The 16,193-nt window shown below is 39.3% G+C and overlaps 1 protein-coding gene across 1 annotated transcript in view; it reads left to right on the top strand.

The window, feature by feature from the left end:
• LOC107660999 (zinc finger protein 407-like) overlaps nt 1-16,193 on the top strand; it is an 80,133-nt gene that overhangs the window by 13,405 nt on the left and 50,535 nt on the right. The window contains exons 2-3 of the mRNA XM_016450437.1: nt 4,036-7,134; nt 10,924-11,038. Coding sequence (XP_016305923.1) covers nt 4,113-7,134; nt 10,924-11,038 — 3,137 coding nt within the window. The 5' untranslated portion in view covers nt 4,036-4,112. The remainder of the gene's footprint in view (nt 1-4,035; nt 7,135-10,923; nt 11,039-16,193) is intronic.

Here is a 16,193-nt window from a genome sequence, read left to right on the forward strand (position 1 = left end):
TATATTTATCTATGCTTGTAATTTGTTTATTTCCTATGCTGATTTACTCGCCTACAAAATCACCCCAATCATTATTTTTTCACCAAATAAACTATTCAAGTCATGTGGTGATTTTTTTGTTTTCATATCGCAATATATATCGCAGAAAAATAAAATATCGCAATGTGAGTTTTTTCCAATATCGTGCAGCCCTACTACCAGTGATTTTCTGGAATCTGTGCGTGTGTTCACACACATCCCGTAAAGACAAGTTACATTACGATGTGACGTGTAAAGGCTGATTTATACTTCTGTGTCGGATCTACGCCGTAGCCTTTACGCCGTAGGCTATGCGTCAGTTTCTGTGTGGGACAAGTGGATTTTTTGAAGGGGCAAGTGAAAGAGAATTTTACTTGCCCGACCGGACAACTAATCTGATTAAAACATCTAATTAGGGACGCACTGAAATTTCGGCGAGACTGATTCTGATTTTATTACATTCGGTGTAAACGGTAATAGATAAATAATGGATAATCAACAGTAACACCAGTTGAGGCTCGTGTATAGCGTGTCTGTGTGTGAGAGAATCTCGTGAAGAAATCAAAGCAAATAAAAGCAAATGCACACAGAAGAAGCATACTGCGGTAAAAATGTAACTTTTTATATTTCTAACATATAGCTTAATTAAACAACATGACATGACCAAGAGAGTTAAGTTTTCCCTGAAAACCATGATTGCGAATTTGACATTGATTTTATACAAGAGTTCAAACGAGTAGTTAATATACATTTTAGTACAATATTGTCAATGCTGACTGTTTTTGCTCAATTTGGTTAATGAAAATAGTTCCAAACAAAGATCACAGCAGGACAGTCGCGCATCTCTGAGCAAAACAGCAGTTTCGTTACTGAATGATTCAGCGTTTTTGAATTACTCATTTGAGTCAATTAATTAGTGGTCCATTCATAAAGACAGGCACTTGCTTCATTCTTGAATTATTAATAAAATATAATAATTTGATATGGAAGATGACGCATGCATTTAATACAGTTAGGGAAAAAATGCTCTTTAAATATGACCTGGAAATCAATTTAAAATAAATTTTAGTATGCAGTAACTTAAGTCATATGAAACATAATTTCCCAACAACAAAATTGTGGCCAGTGAAAATGCTGAGTAGCTAATACATTTGGAAAACCACTAGCCACAGTGGCTGGTGAGCAAAAAAGTTAATGACAAGCCCTGGCTGTAATGTCAACAATGTCTTAGCAACCCTGGTACTCTGTGTTTGGACGTAAGACTGAACATGTAAGTCTTCATTTTCTCTCAACATTTGAGCCACTGAGGGTGCAGTGGATTACTTTTATTTTTCAAGGTAATGCACATCAAAATCTACCTAAATACGTTTATGTCTGCACAAGTCATTTCACTCCAGACTGCTTTGTGAATGTCAGGTTGTCATAGTGCTTAGCTAACGTTTTAACCGTATTTTTGTGCATACGTTATGGAAGTATTTTAATTAATCAGCGCAGAGCTGATGAGATTAGTTTGCCCCACGCTGTCCATTCGGTAGTGCGGTCATGTGGCTCGGTCCATTGAGCCACGCCAATATCAGGTCAGTGCGGTGTGAGCTCTGTAACATCATGTTTCGTCCCACTTTCATGGTTTTTGGCTTCCCACACCGGTTCTCTCGCTCTCAGTAATGTTACTTCTACCGACTCTTCATTGCTGTAGGTATGCAAAGCATAGATGTACACTACACCCTCTTCTGAAGACAGGGCGGGAACATGCAGCTTATTTGCATTTAAAGTGATACACACCAAAACAGCTCTTTTTTTTAGACACGTCCCAAAAATGACATTTTCCAGATTATATAATAAATGATCTGTGGTGTATTTTGAGCTGAAACTTCACAGACACATTCTGGGGACACCCAAGACCAATATTACATTTTGTAAAAAGGGACATAATAGGTGCCCTTTAAAGTGGTTCCAAACATTTTTATATTTGAACAATTCTGAGAGGAAAAATGTATCATGTGCACATGTCATGGGCTTCAGTAACATGACCTTGAATAGGGTCCTTCAACTAATTAAAGTTGTCTGTGGCCGATTTATGAAATTGGGTCAATTAGCCGATTTAAAATCAGGATATGGTGTCACACCAGAGGACATGGATTTCAGTGACAAAATTTATCAACTTCCTATGCTTTTAGAAATATATGGATGAAAAAGATGATTACCATTTACTAAAATAAACACCTCTAAAATTATGCCTGAGGTTTGTTAACATTTTTATGTTTTTTTTTTTTTTTTTTGTAATTTATTGAACCATGCTTGAGACAGTCACACCATAGGACAATTTTGAGATTTGTCTAAAAAAAATTTTTTCAAATAACACGTCAGCTTTTATAACAGGTCCATGTAGGACAAAGAAATGTTTAACCATTTACCGCATTTTAAATAATGAAAATACTAATTATATTCATTTTTATCTTGTGTGACAGTGAAAATGCATGTCACGTCAACAACCCAAATCCAATAGGCTTCATGTTTTAAAAGCAAATTGTTTATATCGCCCCCTCTATGAGGTAATTTAACTCAATGTTTCCCAACCGGGGTGCCGCGGCACCCTGGGGTGCCGTCTGTCGCTACTGCACCAAAGTTGCCCCACTGTAAAATGAAAAAAAAAAAACACTGAGTGAGCAAAAATTTGCGAGGTAGCTAGTTATAATGGTAATTAAATAATGTTTACATATGTATAAAAGCCTACATTAAAATCTGTCATATAAATTGGTCTGCACCGAATATCTATACTTTTCAAATTATCACATCGAAGTTAGAAATTCAAATATTGCGACAAAATTAATTTTGTAGGGTGCCACAAGTTTGTTAAAATTTCCAAAGGGTGCCGCGACTAAAAAAAGGTTGGGAAACACTGATTTAACTGCTTCAGTGCCAGTATATTGCAGTGTGTAAACTGAATGTTTAAATTTAACAAAATGTTGTGCTACTGGACTTTTAGGGTCATGAAACCGATCTCCGGGTCTGGCGGTAGCACTTTTAGCTGTAGCTTAGCATAGATCATTGAATCTGATTAGACTCTCATTCCGGCGTAATAACAAGGAACTTTGCTGCCGTACCATGGGTGCAGCAGGCACAATGATATTACGCAGCGCCTGAAAATAGGCTTATTGGAAGTTGCCTAGCTGGGGCTATTTCAGGCGCTGCGTAATATCATTGCGCCTGCAATGGGTGCTGGTACGGCAGCAAAGTTCCTTGATTATTACGCCGGAATGAGAATATAGTTAGTTCCTAGCCATATCGGCCTAGAAAATCGCAACTTTTCATTTTCCGTCAGTCTTAGTACACGATGTAACTACAGAAGAGTCAAGTTTTAAATAGGAAAAATATAGAAACTGTTTTGGTCATTTTTGAGCGAGATGCTAAAGGTCTAATCAGATTCAATGATCTATGCAAAGCTACAGCTAAAAGTGCTACCGCCAGACCCGGAGATCGGCTGAATGGATTCGAAAACGGTTAAACTCAACTGTTTAACTCTAGGAGAGTTGGAAAATGAGCCTATTTTCAAAAATAGTGGAGTGTTCCTTTAAAATACATGGCACATTAAAAACGTGACAGTGTGTCAAGCCAGTATTGGTGAAAATAGTGTGCACACTTATTATGATTACAGTAATCTGAAGGCAGTGCAAAAAGACAAAAAAGTTAATTTTTTGATTGAGTCTTCAACAAGAAGTACAGAATCAGATTCAAGAACCACTGAACACTAAAGCCTGTCATTTTCTTAAGAAAGAAAAAAAAATACTGTAGAACTTTGAGATTTTTTCTAAAATAGCATTAAGGAACATCATTAAAAAATTTACTTAAGAAATTTCTTATTAACTTATTTCTTTAAAAGTTTTTCATGGCACCCTAGGTGTCTAAGATTGAGATTGGTCTGTAACAATTGGTATTGTTGTATCCATACCTTTCCCCCATTTATTTGAACTTGTACACTATGTAAATATAATTTATCATTATCATTTATTTTCACAGCGTTCTTTTCACAGAAAGGTCTTCTATTGATCCTTTAAATGAAGTTCAGTTAATATTCCTTGTGAACCAGCAGCAACATGGACAATCCAAAACGGAAATTAAGATCTGGAAAGGAGATTTCAAAGGACCAGGGTCAACCTAAGAAAAAGGCCAATGATACTGGCACAGAAGATGTTTCATCTGCACCTAAAAGTGTTAAAGCATCTGACAATTCAGGATGTATAAATATTGTAGAAGTAAGTGAACATGCTGGGACCGCTACGGTGGAGGACCTGTCCAGAACCATACAGTCTAATGAACATGGCTCTCCAGAAACAACTGATGCTTTGGTTTGTTCATTTTGCAATTTTGTTGCAAAAACTCAAACTGCACTGAAAATTCACTCAACAAGGAAACACTCTCATAAAGGAGGCTTACAAAATGACACAGTCTCTGACACAGTTATTGCACCGGGGTTAATTCCATTGCAGAACACACCACAATTACAAGAAAGTGAAAACCGAATACATCTTTCAGAGTTGCAACTGGACAGTACTTCCGTGTCTCTGTCAGAGGAAGACAAACAATCAGATACCCACATGGTTCAAACAGAGAGTGAACATACACATCAGCTCATTGTAGATGAGGTTGTAATATCGGAGAAGGTTGTTGATACTTCTGAGGATGGAAGAACCAGTCCCACTCAGATGTTGCTGGAAATAGTTGAGCCCACTTTATGTGGATGTCAGGATGGTGAAGACACAAATGAGACCTGCAAAGATGGTCATGATATGCAAGCAGGCTGCAGATTTCATTTGGAAAGTAAAGTGAAAAGCAATAAAACTGATGGCATTATTGGACATGCCGAGAATCATAAAAGTCAAAGGCATTCAAAGCCTAATACTCTACATACATTTTCCTGTTGTGTACATAAAGTCATAGATGGACACAGTCCAGACACGCATATTAAGAGGCAAGATAATAAAAAACAAAATGTCTACAATGTCTGTAGCTATTCTTGTGTTACAAAGTGTGATCATGAGAAGCAGTGCATGAGCAATATGCACAACCGAAAGATGTTGGAGAATCGGGATTCATTAAAGACAGAGATGACACCTCAAGAATTAGTTTTCCCACCATTGATACATCCGAGTGAAGACAAGGCTCAACATCAATGTGACAGGTGCACCTTCACAGCCAACAACTCTGTAATGTTAGCACAGCACATTAAAATGCATCATCCAGTGGAGCACCGTTTCCACTGCAGTGCCTGCCATTACTACACTACCACCAAAGAGGCCATGGCGGTTCATCTGTCAGAAGAACTCCACCAACAGGTAGCCAAAGAGAAAAACATTAGCCCTTTATTTAAAGACTGTGTTGAAAAAATCATTGTGATTCTTTCAGATCAAAGGGAGGACAAAGACATGAATGAGAGTGACACTCGTGAGCAGTGCTCTAAAGAAGCTGGAGAGGTTCAGGAAACAGAAAATGTCCTACCAGAGCCAGCCGAAGCAGTAAGGAAAAGTTCTCTTCACAAACGAAAGCGAGGCAGACCGAAGACATCTAATGTGACTGTTTGTAGTCATTGTGGGCTTGTTGCTTCCAATGCCACCAACCTCCGTGTCCATATACGACGCAGGCACAGTCGGTTGTACAGCTTTGTTTGTAAGCTGTGCAACTATTACTGTGTAACCAAGGGTGACATGGACCGCCACTGTGAAACTAAGAAACACATCAATAGAATGCAAGCAGCCGGAAGTGAAAGCAGTGGGGTAGTTCTGCTAGATGCTGAGCAGCCAAGTCAAGCAAAGATAAATGAGGCAGAAATGGGTGACAAAGTATCAATGATTGAGACACCTATTGATGAAGGGGATACAAATAACTCAAGTGTACCATGTAAGAAAAGCAAGTATGACCTGAGTAATATCTGCACTCAGTGTGACTTTGTTGCCCACTCAACTCCGTCTCTAGCTCTCCATGTGCGACGCAAACACACAAAAGACTTTGAGTTTGTTTGTTTAGCATGCAGCTACTACACCGTAACCCGTAGGGAGATGTTTAGACACATGGCAACAGAAAAACACAAGCAGAAAAGTGAGTGTTACCTGAAAAAACAGAACCAAAGCTTTAAAAATGTTCGGGCAACTGTGACCATAAAGTCCACCGTTGAAGACCCAGAGACAATAACAGGATCAGAAGTGTTCCATAACAGTTCTATTTTGACATCATCAAGCACCACAACTAAAGATGAAGATAATTCCACAAAGATCGGTGAAGAGAATTGTGCAAATGAAGATGGAGCAATACAACCTGCTGAAAAGAGTACTTCTGAAGCCAATGAAGAATCCTCAACTAATCCAGCTGAATCAAATGTGTCTGACATGGTCCAGTCAATGACGATGGTGAAAGGTGCAATGCTGGAGGATATGAATGAGGAAAATTTGTTTGAAGATGAAATTACTGATATGGGAGATGACAGTCCCTCTAGTGAGAAACACCTTAGCGCGATACAGTTTGATGCATGCATCTATCCCTTAAAAACATTAGCAGAGCACAAGCAGGCATCACATGACGAAGAACAAACGATAGGTGCATTAAACCAGCAGAGCATCAAAAAGCCTAAAACACTGGTTGGACCTGAGACAAAGACTACCAAACCAATTCCACGTATCCGTTGTGAGGACTGTGGTTTTTTGGCAGATGGCTTAAGTGGACTACATGTTCACATCTCCATGAAGCATCCATCAAAGGAGAAACATTTCCATTGCTTGCTGTGTGGAAAGTCCTTCTACACAGAGAGTAACCTACAGCAGCACTTAAGCAGTGCAGCACATATGCGCAATGAGCATGAAAGCACTGAAGATCTCCCAGAAGGTGGTGCCAGCTTTAAATGTGTCCGATGCAGTGAGCCCTGCCAAACTGAGCAGGAACTGTTTGTGCATATCAAAGAGAAACATGAGGAACTGCTGAGAGAAGTGAACAAATATGTGCTGGAGGACACAGAGCAGATCAACCGAGAGCGGCAGGAAAACCAGGGCAATGTGTGCAAGTACTGCGGCAAAGTATGCAAGAGCAGCAACTCCATGGCTTTCCTGGCTCACATTCGCACACACACAGGTATGTCCTCCTATCTTTACCATTGCATATTTGCATAAAACCTCTTTAGAATTACAGTTTAGAATGTTCTGTTTGTCAACCTTTAACTGTCAAAATATTTACTAGCAGCATATTACATTTAATTACTTTTTGTAATTATTTGCTTGGTAAACTCTTAGGCCATGTACACACTTGAAGCTAAATGTGAATAAATGCGTTTTTACTGTTCTGTGTGATTAATCCTGATTTGTACACACAGTTACAAGTGAAAAGTGCATTTTACAATTCACCAAGCTGAACTGATTTTATCAGCATAGTCTGTACTGAACTGATCCGAGGTTGCTCCCATCAGCCCTGTGGTCTAATGCTAACACAAACATTATTGTCCAGAGAGAGCATACTGTTTAATAGCATCAACATAAAGAGGATAGAGTTATTCTTGTATTCTTTACACGCACTGAGTGATACTTTATGGAATTCACTCCTGTGTACACATTGTTGTCACTGTGTGAAAATGTGCATTTAGAAGATTATAGAAGAAATTTGCAGTTGGTCACTTGTTCATGCATTTAATATTTTTTAATGACACAAAGTGCACTATATAGCAGATAGTGAAGGATTCAATGTAAATGTGCTTTCCATTTAGCCCAATGTAGTGTGGTTTTGCATCAGTGTCACATGAACCTCTGCAGGACATTTATAGTGTGGTCCAAAGACAGGATAACACAGAATGGATGATATGTACAGTGTCTTGCAAAAGTATTTTTTTTCTTTCACATTTTGTTATGTTGCTGCCTTATGTTAAACTGCTTTAAAGTACTTTTTCACATCAATCTACACTCCATACACCATAATGACAAAGTGAAAAACAGGTTTTTAACATATTTGCAAATTTATTTAAAATAAAAAAACTTAAGTATTCATACCCACGGCTGAAATTTAGCTCAGGAGCATTGACATTGCATGTAGATGTTACTATACTTCGAGTGAAGTTAACCTGTGGCAAATTCAATTGAATGAGTATGATTTGGAATGGCACACACGCCTTAATAAAAGGTCTAACAGCTGAAAATGCATATCAGAGCAAAAACCAAGCCCTGAGGTAAAAAAAAAAAAAAAAACTACCCGTAGAGCTCAGAAACAGGATTGCTTCAAGCCACACATCTGGGGAAGAGTTCAGAAAAAAATTCTGCTGCGTTGAAGGTTCACAGAAGCATGTAGTTTCTTGTTACCCTTAATGGAAGTAGTTTGAAACAACCAGGACACTTCCTAGAGCTGGCCTCCTGGCCAAACTGAGCAATTAATGGAGAAGGGCTTTGGCTAGAGTAGTGACCAAGAACCTGATGGTCACTCTAGTTATGCTTCATGACCATATGTGGAGAAACCTACAGAAGGACAAACATCATTCCAACACTCCACCGATCTGGGCGTTGTGGCAAGACTCAATCCTCTCCTCAGTGAAGACACATGAAAACACTTGAAATTTGCGAAAAACACCTAAAGGACCCTCAGACTGTGAGAAACAAGATTCTCTGGTCTGATGAATCTCTATTGCAAGCATCATGTTTGGAGGAAACCAGGCACTGCTCATCACCTACAGAGTACTATCCCAAATGTAAAGCCTCATGCTGTGGGGCTGTTTTTCAGCGGCAGGGACTGAGGTACTCATCAGAGTAGAAGAAAAGCTTAATGCACCAAAATATTGAGATAACCTTAATGAAAACCCAGTCCAGAGCATTTAGAACCTCAGACTGGGCAGAAGGTTCACCTTCCAACAGATCAGTGACCCTAAGCACACAGCAAGTGTGGCTTATAGACAACTCTGTGAATGTCCTTGAGTGGCCCAACCACAGCCTGGGCTTGAACGCAATCAAATATTTCTGGAGAAACCTGAAAATATCTGTCAGCCCCCATCCAACCTGACAAAGCCTGAGAGGTGAAGAGGTGAGGAGAAGAATGGAAGATAATTGCCAAATGCTGATGTGCAAAGCTTGCCGCATCATACCCAAAAAGACTTGAGGCTGTAAAGGTTCTTCAGCCAAGTACTGAATTCAGGGTATGAATATTTATGCAATGTACTTATTTTAGTTTTTTTTTTTAATAAATTTAAAGTTGTGACAATTCTGTTTTTGCTTTGTCATTATGGTGTATGGAGTGTAGATTGATGTGGAAAAAAGTAATTTAAAGCAGTTTAACATAAGGCAGCAACAAAACAAAACATGGGGGTAAGAATACTTTTGCAAGGCACTGTATATACACATAATGTATTTTTACAGCACTGTGGAGGAGATCAATAATTATAATAATCAATAATTAAAAACTGTTAGACAGGCTGGGCATTAACAGCACTGAGAAGTAGAAGAAATAACACAGATGCCATTCACCACTATTAATTACAAGATTATTTCTAAATTTCAAGATGTCTCTAATTTAAAAGATAGTTTTGTTTCAAATTGATGAAGAATATTTATAGTGCCTTGAATGTCTCTGCAACTCAGGAAAAAAATAATAATTAGGGCTTCAATTAATGGAAGGCGTTTTCAGTGCTGAAAACTGTCTAGCTCTAGTCTGTTAAGAGCTCCAAACTTTTGCTGCAGACTAATAAAATAAATATCAAAATACATAAATTATTTACTGTTTTGTTTTTTTTTTATTAAAAAAACAGTCATTTTATTTGGTTCTAACCAGTAACCTTAAGCAGACCTCAGAACTCTGGAACCATAATGAAAAATGTTTCCCCAGAATGAAACATAAAGCATTGTAAAGCATTTAGTTTTTAATCTCTGATTTTATACATCAGATAAGAATAGCTTTACTAACCTTACTAAAGGTTTAAACATCATACTAGAAATGTTATAATTAAAAACCTGACGGGGCGTACCCCTGGGGCATTGTAAAGAGAACGTCTCAGGTTACTTATGTAACCATGGTTCCCTGAGTGGGGAACGAGAATATTCGCACCAGTAGTGACGTCATGGCTGTCGCCGGCCAACGAGTTGGTGTTTTTTCAATGTATGCTTCAGACACGGGTCACGACGAGGCGTTCCCCATAGCGACCCCTAGAGGACGCAGTTCGAAGTTCCCATGAAAGGGTACTGCAAAGGGTTTGATGAAAAGTTAATAAATTAACTGAATGTAAAATTTAAATAAATAAATAGAGCTGCACATTAAAAAATTTAAAATCAATATGGCTTAGTGCAATCTTCAAATTGCACTAAGGCTGCTTTTTAATTAAATAAGTATATAGACTGTTGTGTGGTATGTTTCAGAGTGAAGCACAGCACTGTGTTCACACTGTGTTCACACTGTGTTCAAACTACTTTTAGGAAGTTTATGTTCAAACATCAGTAAAACTCTCAAAAAGTTTTATGGCAGAATAATAATAATAATAATGATAATATATTACAGAAAAGATACAAGATTTCAGCTCCTTCAGTGCTTGGAGCCCTAATAATCTTCTACTAAAGAAGATAATGTGAACAAAAGTTACACCACCTTATTGTAAGTTTAATAGGTCTCAGTGTGCTTTTGGTGTCTAACCCCTATTGTTGCAAATTACTGTATATCTAAAATAAGAGTAATAATATTTGTGCCTAATTATTTATTAGTTATTTACTGATGTTATTTATTGATGATGTAGATATGTGTATTAATTATTCCCTCCTCACAAGTTTGCAGGTCTTTTCTTAAAGTGATACTGTATTTCACTTACAATTTACTTACAAATTCTGAAATGAAAATCATTTATTCACCCTCATGTCAATATGATAAAGAAAATTCAATGTCTTTTTATTGTTTTTTTCTCTAAAGGATCTAAACCGTTCATGTGCAAGATCTGTAACTTTGCTACCGCTCAACTCGGTGATGCCCGCAACCATGTTAAGAGACATCTAGGCATGAGAGAGTACAAGTGTCACATCTGTGGGTGAGTTCAAGAGAACATCTTTTTTTTTAATTACAATTGTAAACAGCTGAAAGTTTTACTTCAGTCATTCTTAATTTCAGTCTAGATCACCCCCCTCCCCCTGCATGTTTTGACCCCTCCCCCCCCTGCATGTTTTGTATTTCTCTCTGTAACACCTGATCAGATCATCAGCTTGTTAGAAAAGAGACTTCATGAACTAAACTGTGTTCTGACTGACACAGTCCCTACACAGGGTTTATACATTGTGTGCCTTTTTAGTTATGAAATTGAGCCAATTATGTGCTGAAACATATTTATATTGTTAAGAAGACATTTACAAAAAAAAAATTAGTACAACTTAGATGGTATATGGTGCTATGGGCAAATTTTGTTAAGCAATATCCTAAACCAGGGTTCCTCAAAAGGCTGCCCGTAGGCCACAACCGGCCCATGAGAGAAACATGTTTGGCCCGCACTAATTTCAAATAAGGTGGCATGAAAATTCTACACCGGACACGAGTGGCACGATGCGACAAAATACAATAAAACCCATTATAATCAGTGATGCTGTCTAATAGGCTACTGGATGTGGCGCAACATGACAACTGTCACGTCCGGTGTAGACACGATGTGACAGCGAAAACACGGCGAGTGTGAAGAAAAGAAAAGTGGACACGGAAAACAGACGATTCAAATGTGAATGGACTAAACTATTTTGAGTGAGTGAGTGACTGATACCATCTTTGTTATGGAACACACGTGTTGGTTCACATTGAGTTCACAATTTTAATGTACCACAAGTTTGCTTTAATTTATTTTCAAGATCTGAGGTAAAATATCTATTGTTGCTTCCAGTATGGCTGTAAAGGTCACGCAAAATAATATTCAAACTCACATTAGACACTTGTAACATTGAATAAAGCACAAAATCATTGCCTGAGATTATCACTGTCATAGTTTGTATGTTGTTTCAGCCGCGACGTCATAGAAAATAGAAACTGTTTTGAAAATAGAATCCCTTGTCGCTTGCCGTGTGTCGCTTATCGCGGGTAGTTAGGACAAAAACTAAATGGAAAGTAGGCTACCTTTTATTGCGTCGCGTCACATCTGGTTGGGACACGTTGTTACAGTTTGATCCTCCCAAAAAAATCTCAGTATAAAAATATTAATGCTGACAGATCTAATAGTTGAATTTGCAATTAGGGAAAGTGGAGAGAACTTCAGAGAAGAGATACAGGTGAGCAGGAACAGTTGACTTGATTGGCAGACATGGAGTTCTAGGTTTTTTGTTTGTTCATTTGTTTTTAATATTGAACAGGCAAAGTTCTTTAGTTTTCTGCATCTGAATACAAAATGTTCATAATTGTTTGAATAAAACAGACAACTGGGGGAAAAAATCTGAATATTTATCTTGTGACTTTTTAACAAAAATAAAAACAAAAACAGCAGCAACAACAATAATATTAAGAGCAAACGTTTTAGTTATAACATGGTCAGTGGCCCTTGGCTCAGTATTGTTGGCAAAATTTGGCCCTCGGTGAAAACTAATTGAGGAACTCTGGCCTAAACAATGCAAGGAAGTTTGACTTCAATTTCTGAAAATTCATAGATTACTTTAGACTCATACCTTTGTGTTGTTTGGTGCACTGTATTAATATTTGACACCTTTAAGATGTATGTTGTGCAACTTGGTGTTTACCTGTAAAATAAAAGGTATTGTCTTCCATTAGTGCACATTCATGCTGCCTGTGTAATGTAATGCATTGTGTTATTGTGTGGGGTTGGGAATCTTCTCTCTGAGTGGTGACTGACAGGAAGACAATGCAGAACAGTTTTTCTCAGGTGAATGTTTTTAATGGGTTAACATAAAGCATACAAACCTTCATCCATAGAAAACAAAAAAAGGTTATTTCACTTTGTTTGGCAGTTTGACTGAGGTTCTCCAACAAAAAAGTAAAAAAAAAAAAAAAAAAGGTTTTGGGATGGGAGCATAGTGCTATCTTTAGATTGTTGAAGGCTTCCTTTGCTTTCTCGGTCCATGTCACAATTGTGGAATATCTCAGTAGTTAGCTCTGTAAAAAAAATGTGACCAGGCTAGAGAAATTAATCACACATCTTCTATAGTAGGTAGCAAGGAAATATAATAGTAATTGTCTGAGGAAAGATTTTACTTCTCTTCTGTGGTGGGCCTAGGCCACTCTTGAATGGCTTGAATTTTAGCTTCCTGGGGTTTAGCTAGGCCTCCCCCAATGGTGTATCCAGATGTCTCACAATAGCCAATCTTGTTTTTTCCCATTTGCATTTAAATTTGCTGTCAACTCTGCTTCTCGAAGTAGGTCTTATACCCTCTGTACCAAGCCTAAAAGACTTTACCAGGCTGTAGGCTAGTACCTGGCCCACCAACCTCTGGAAGGTGATGGGGCCCCATGCAGGCCGATGGGTAGGTAAGTGTAATGATGTAGCCCCTCTGGAGTTGCAAAGGCCATCTTCTCTTTAGATTCTGGGACAGAGGTACCAGCCAATACCCTTTATTGAGATCCAGTGTTGTAATAAAGTTGGCTTTACTCAGTCGGGTAATGGACACCATTACAATGGGGCTAGACCAGGAGCTTTGGAACTCAACTATGCTCCAGTATTTTGCTCACCTCTTCTTTGATAGCCTTTTTCTGAGCCTCTGATATTCTGTAGGAGTGCTGTTTCACAGTTTTACCTGGGTTGTGAATTTCATGCTGGATCATCAAAGTGAACCCTTGAACAGTGCAGAAGACATCCTAGTTGTAATCCACTAGCTCCATCACCTCCTGTCTCTGCTCTCTTTCATTGTTTGCTTTCACCTCATCTCTTGGGGTTATTTGTATTGTCTAGGAGGAAAAAAACTCAACAATTCTTCTTTAGCATGCCACATCTCAAAAGGTACACATGGTAAATTTGACCTGGCTTTCTCTTTCCAAGATGTCTGACCTGGTAATTTACACACCTAACCTCTGTAATAAATCAGCCCCTGTACTGGGCTAGGTGTCCATATGGCTTGATTCCCTTCAGGCAATCTCATATATGTATTCTTCCACGGTAAGGTTTCACTCTCGGTGAACCTGTGTCTTCCCTTTGACAGACCATTCTGTCAGTGTCTGCTGGCAGTCGTTTTTCCCTACTCTCAGGTAGGACCTGCCTCAGAGTCCCATTCCATATGTAGTACTGCCCCAGGCCTGGGTCAGTCCATATCAGTGTCTCCACATGATACCTCCCTACGGGTAGGATGTGGTCTCCGTAGCGTTTTTCTCTGGAAGGCACGCTTCCCCATCGTTACTGCCAAGCTGTAAACAACAAACAGGAAAGGCGTGAAGTACCTTTCACGAAGGTCGAAATCCCTTCTCTTAAGAAAATATTTTCTGTGGTAGGAACTGCAGCATGGCTATCTCCAGCAGCGATATACTCACCTTTTTGGTCCCTGGCGCCAAGGTCAGTGAATTTGCGCTGGAGCATTGGGAAGTTTACGACCTTTACGTAGCATTTGTCTGGCACGGGGATGTTTGTAAACATCTGCAATGCCCACAGGGTTGTGACAGGGTTCAGGTTGTGGTGCTTTCCATGGACCCCCAATGTCGAATCACGACATAACTCGTAGTGACCAACAGATAGGGAACGTCTCGGTTACGTGCGTAAAACTCGTTCCCTGATGGAGGGAACGAAGACATTCTCAACCTTGAACCATCACTGGTTGCCAGGGAAACTTTCTCGGCTCCTCAGCTTAAAACCTGATGAGTGGATGCACATGTCGCCTATTTATACCCGTATGCACGGGAAGTGGATCAGGCATGCAAAATCCACTAGCCAAATTTCATTGGCGTTTTCTCTTAAAGTCAAGTAAACCCCTCATGTCGAGTTACGACATAACATTTCCATTCCCTCCATCAGGGAACGAGGGTTACGTACGTAACAGAGACATTTTTTACTCATAAAATTTTGCACTGGTAGATCATCCTTACAGAGTATAACCGGGATCACATTTACATTTAGTCATTTTGCAGACACTTTTATCCAAAGCGACTTTAGGGAATTAGGGAATACATAAAGCAATTCTTCAAACAGAGGCAAACAGACACAGGAAGTGCTTGTAATACCAAGTTTTAGGCATTGTTCAAATAAGTACAAGATAGAAAGGGAAGGAATAAATAAAGAGAAAGACGTTTTTTTAATTATTTTTTTTATTTAAGATGAAGTCAAGTAGCGTTCAAAGAGATGAGTTTTCAGCTGTCCTTTGAAAATTGTCAGGGATTCAGCATTCTGGATAGGGTTGGGAAGATCATTCCACCAGCCAGGAATGGTGAACGAGATTGTTCTGGAAGTGATTTTGAAGCTCTCTGTGATGGTACCACGAGGTGTCGCTCACTAGCGGATCTCAGACTTCTGGAGGGGATGTAGATTCGTAGTAGTGAGTGGAAGTAGGCAGGTGCTGAGCCTGTGGCTGTTCTATATGGAAGCATCAATGTCTTGAACTTGATGCGAGCCTCAACCGGTAGCCAGTGCAAGGAGATAAAGAGAGGTGTAACATGGGCTCTTTTGGGCTCGTTGAAGACCAGTCGTACCGCTGCATTCTGAATCATTTGTAGAGGTTTGATTGTGCTTGATGGAAGTCCAGCCAGAAGAGCATTGCAGTAGTCCAGCCTAGAAATGACAAGGGCCTGGATAAGAAGTTGTGCAGCATGCTCTGTTAGAAAGGGCCTGATCTTTCTGATGTTGTGCAATGCAAACCTGCAAGATCGAGCGGTCTTTGCAATGTGGTCTTTGAAGGTCAGCTGGTCATCAAAGGTTACACCAAGATTTCTGACCGAAGTTGATGGGGTAATTGTAGAAGAACCTAGCTGGATGGTGAAATCATGCTGTAGAGTTGGAGTGGCAGGGAAGACAACAAGCTCAGTCTTTGCCAGGTTGAGCTGTAGCTAATGTTCTTTCATCCATGCCGAGATGTCCGCCAGGCAGCCTGAGATCCGTGCAGCTACAGTTGGATCATCTGGTTGAAATGAGAGATAGAGCTGTGTGTCATCAGCATAGCAATGGTAGGAGAAGCCATGTGCATGTATGATGGGACCCAGTGATGTTGTGTATATGGAGAAGAGGAGGGGTCCAAGAACTGATCCCTGAGGAACCCCAGTGACAAGTTGATGTGCTTTGGAGC

The sequence above is a fragment of the Sinocyclocheilus anshuiensis genome, unplaced genomic scaffold, assembly GCF_001515605.1.
Source record: "Sinocyclocheilus anshuiensis isolate Anshui unplaced genomic scaffold, SAMN03320099.WGS_v1.1 scaffold1036, whole genome shotgun sequence".
Classification (NCBI taxonomy): Eukaryota; Metazoa; Chordata; class Actinopteri; order Cypriniformes; family Cyprinidae; genus Sinocyclocheilus; species Sinocyclocheilus anshuiensis.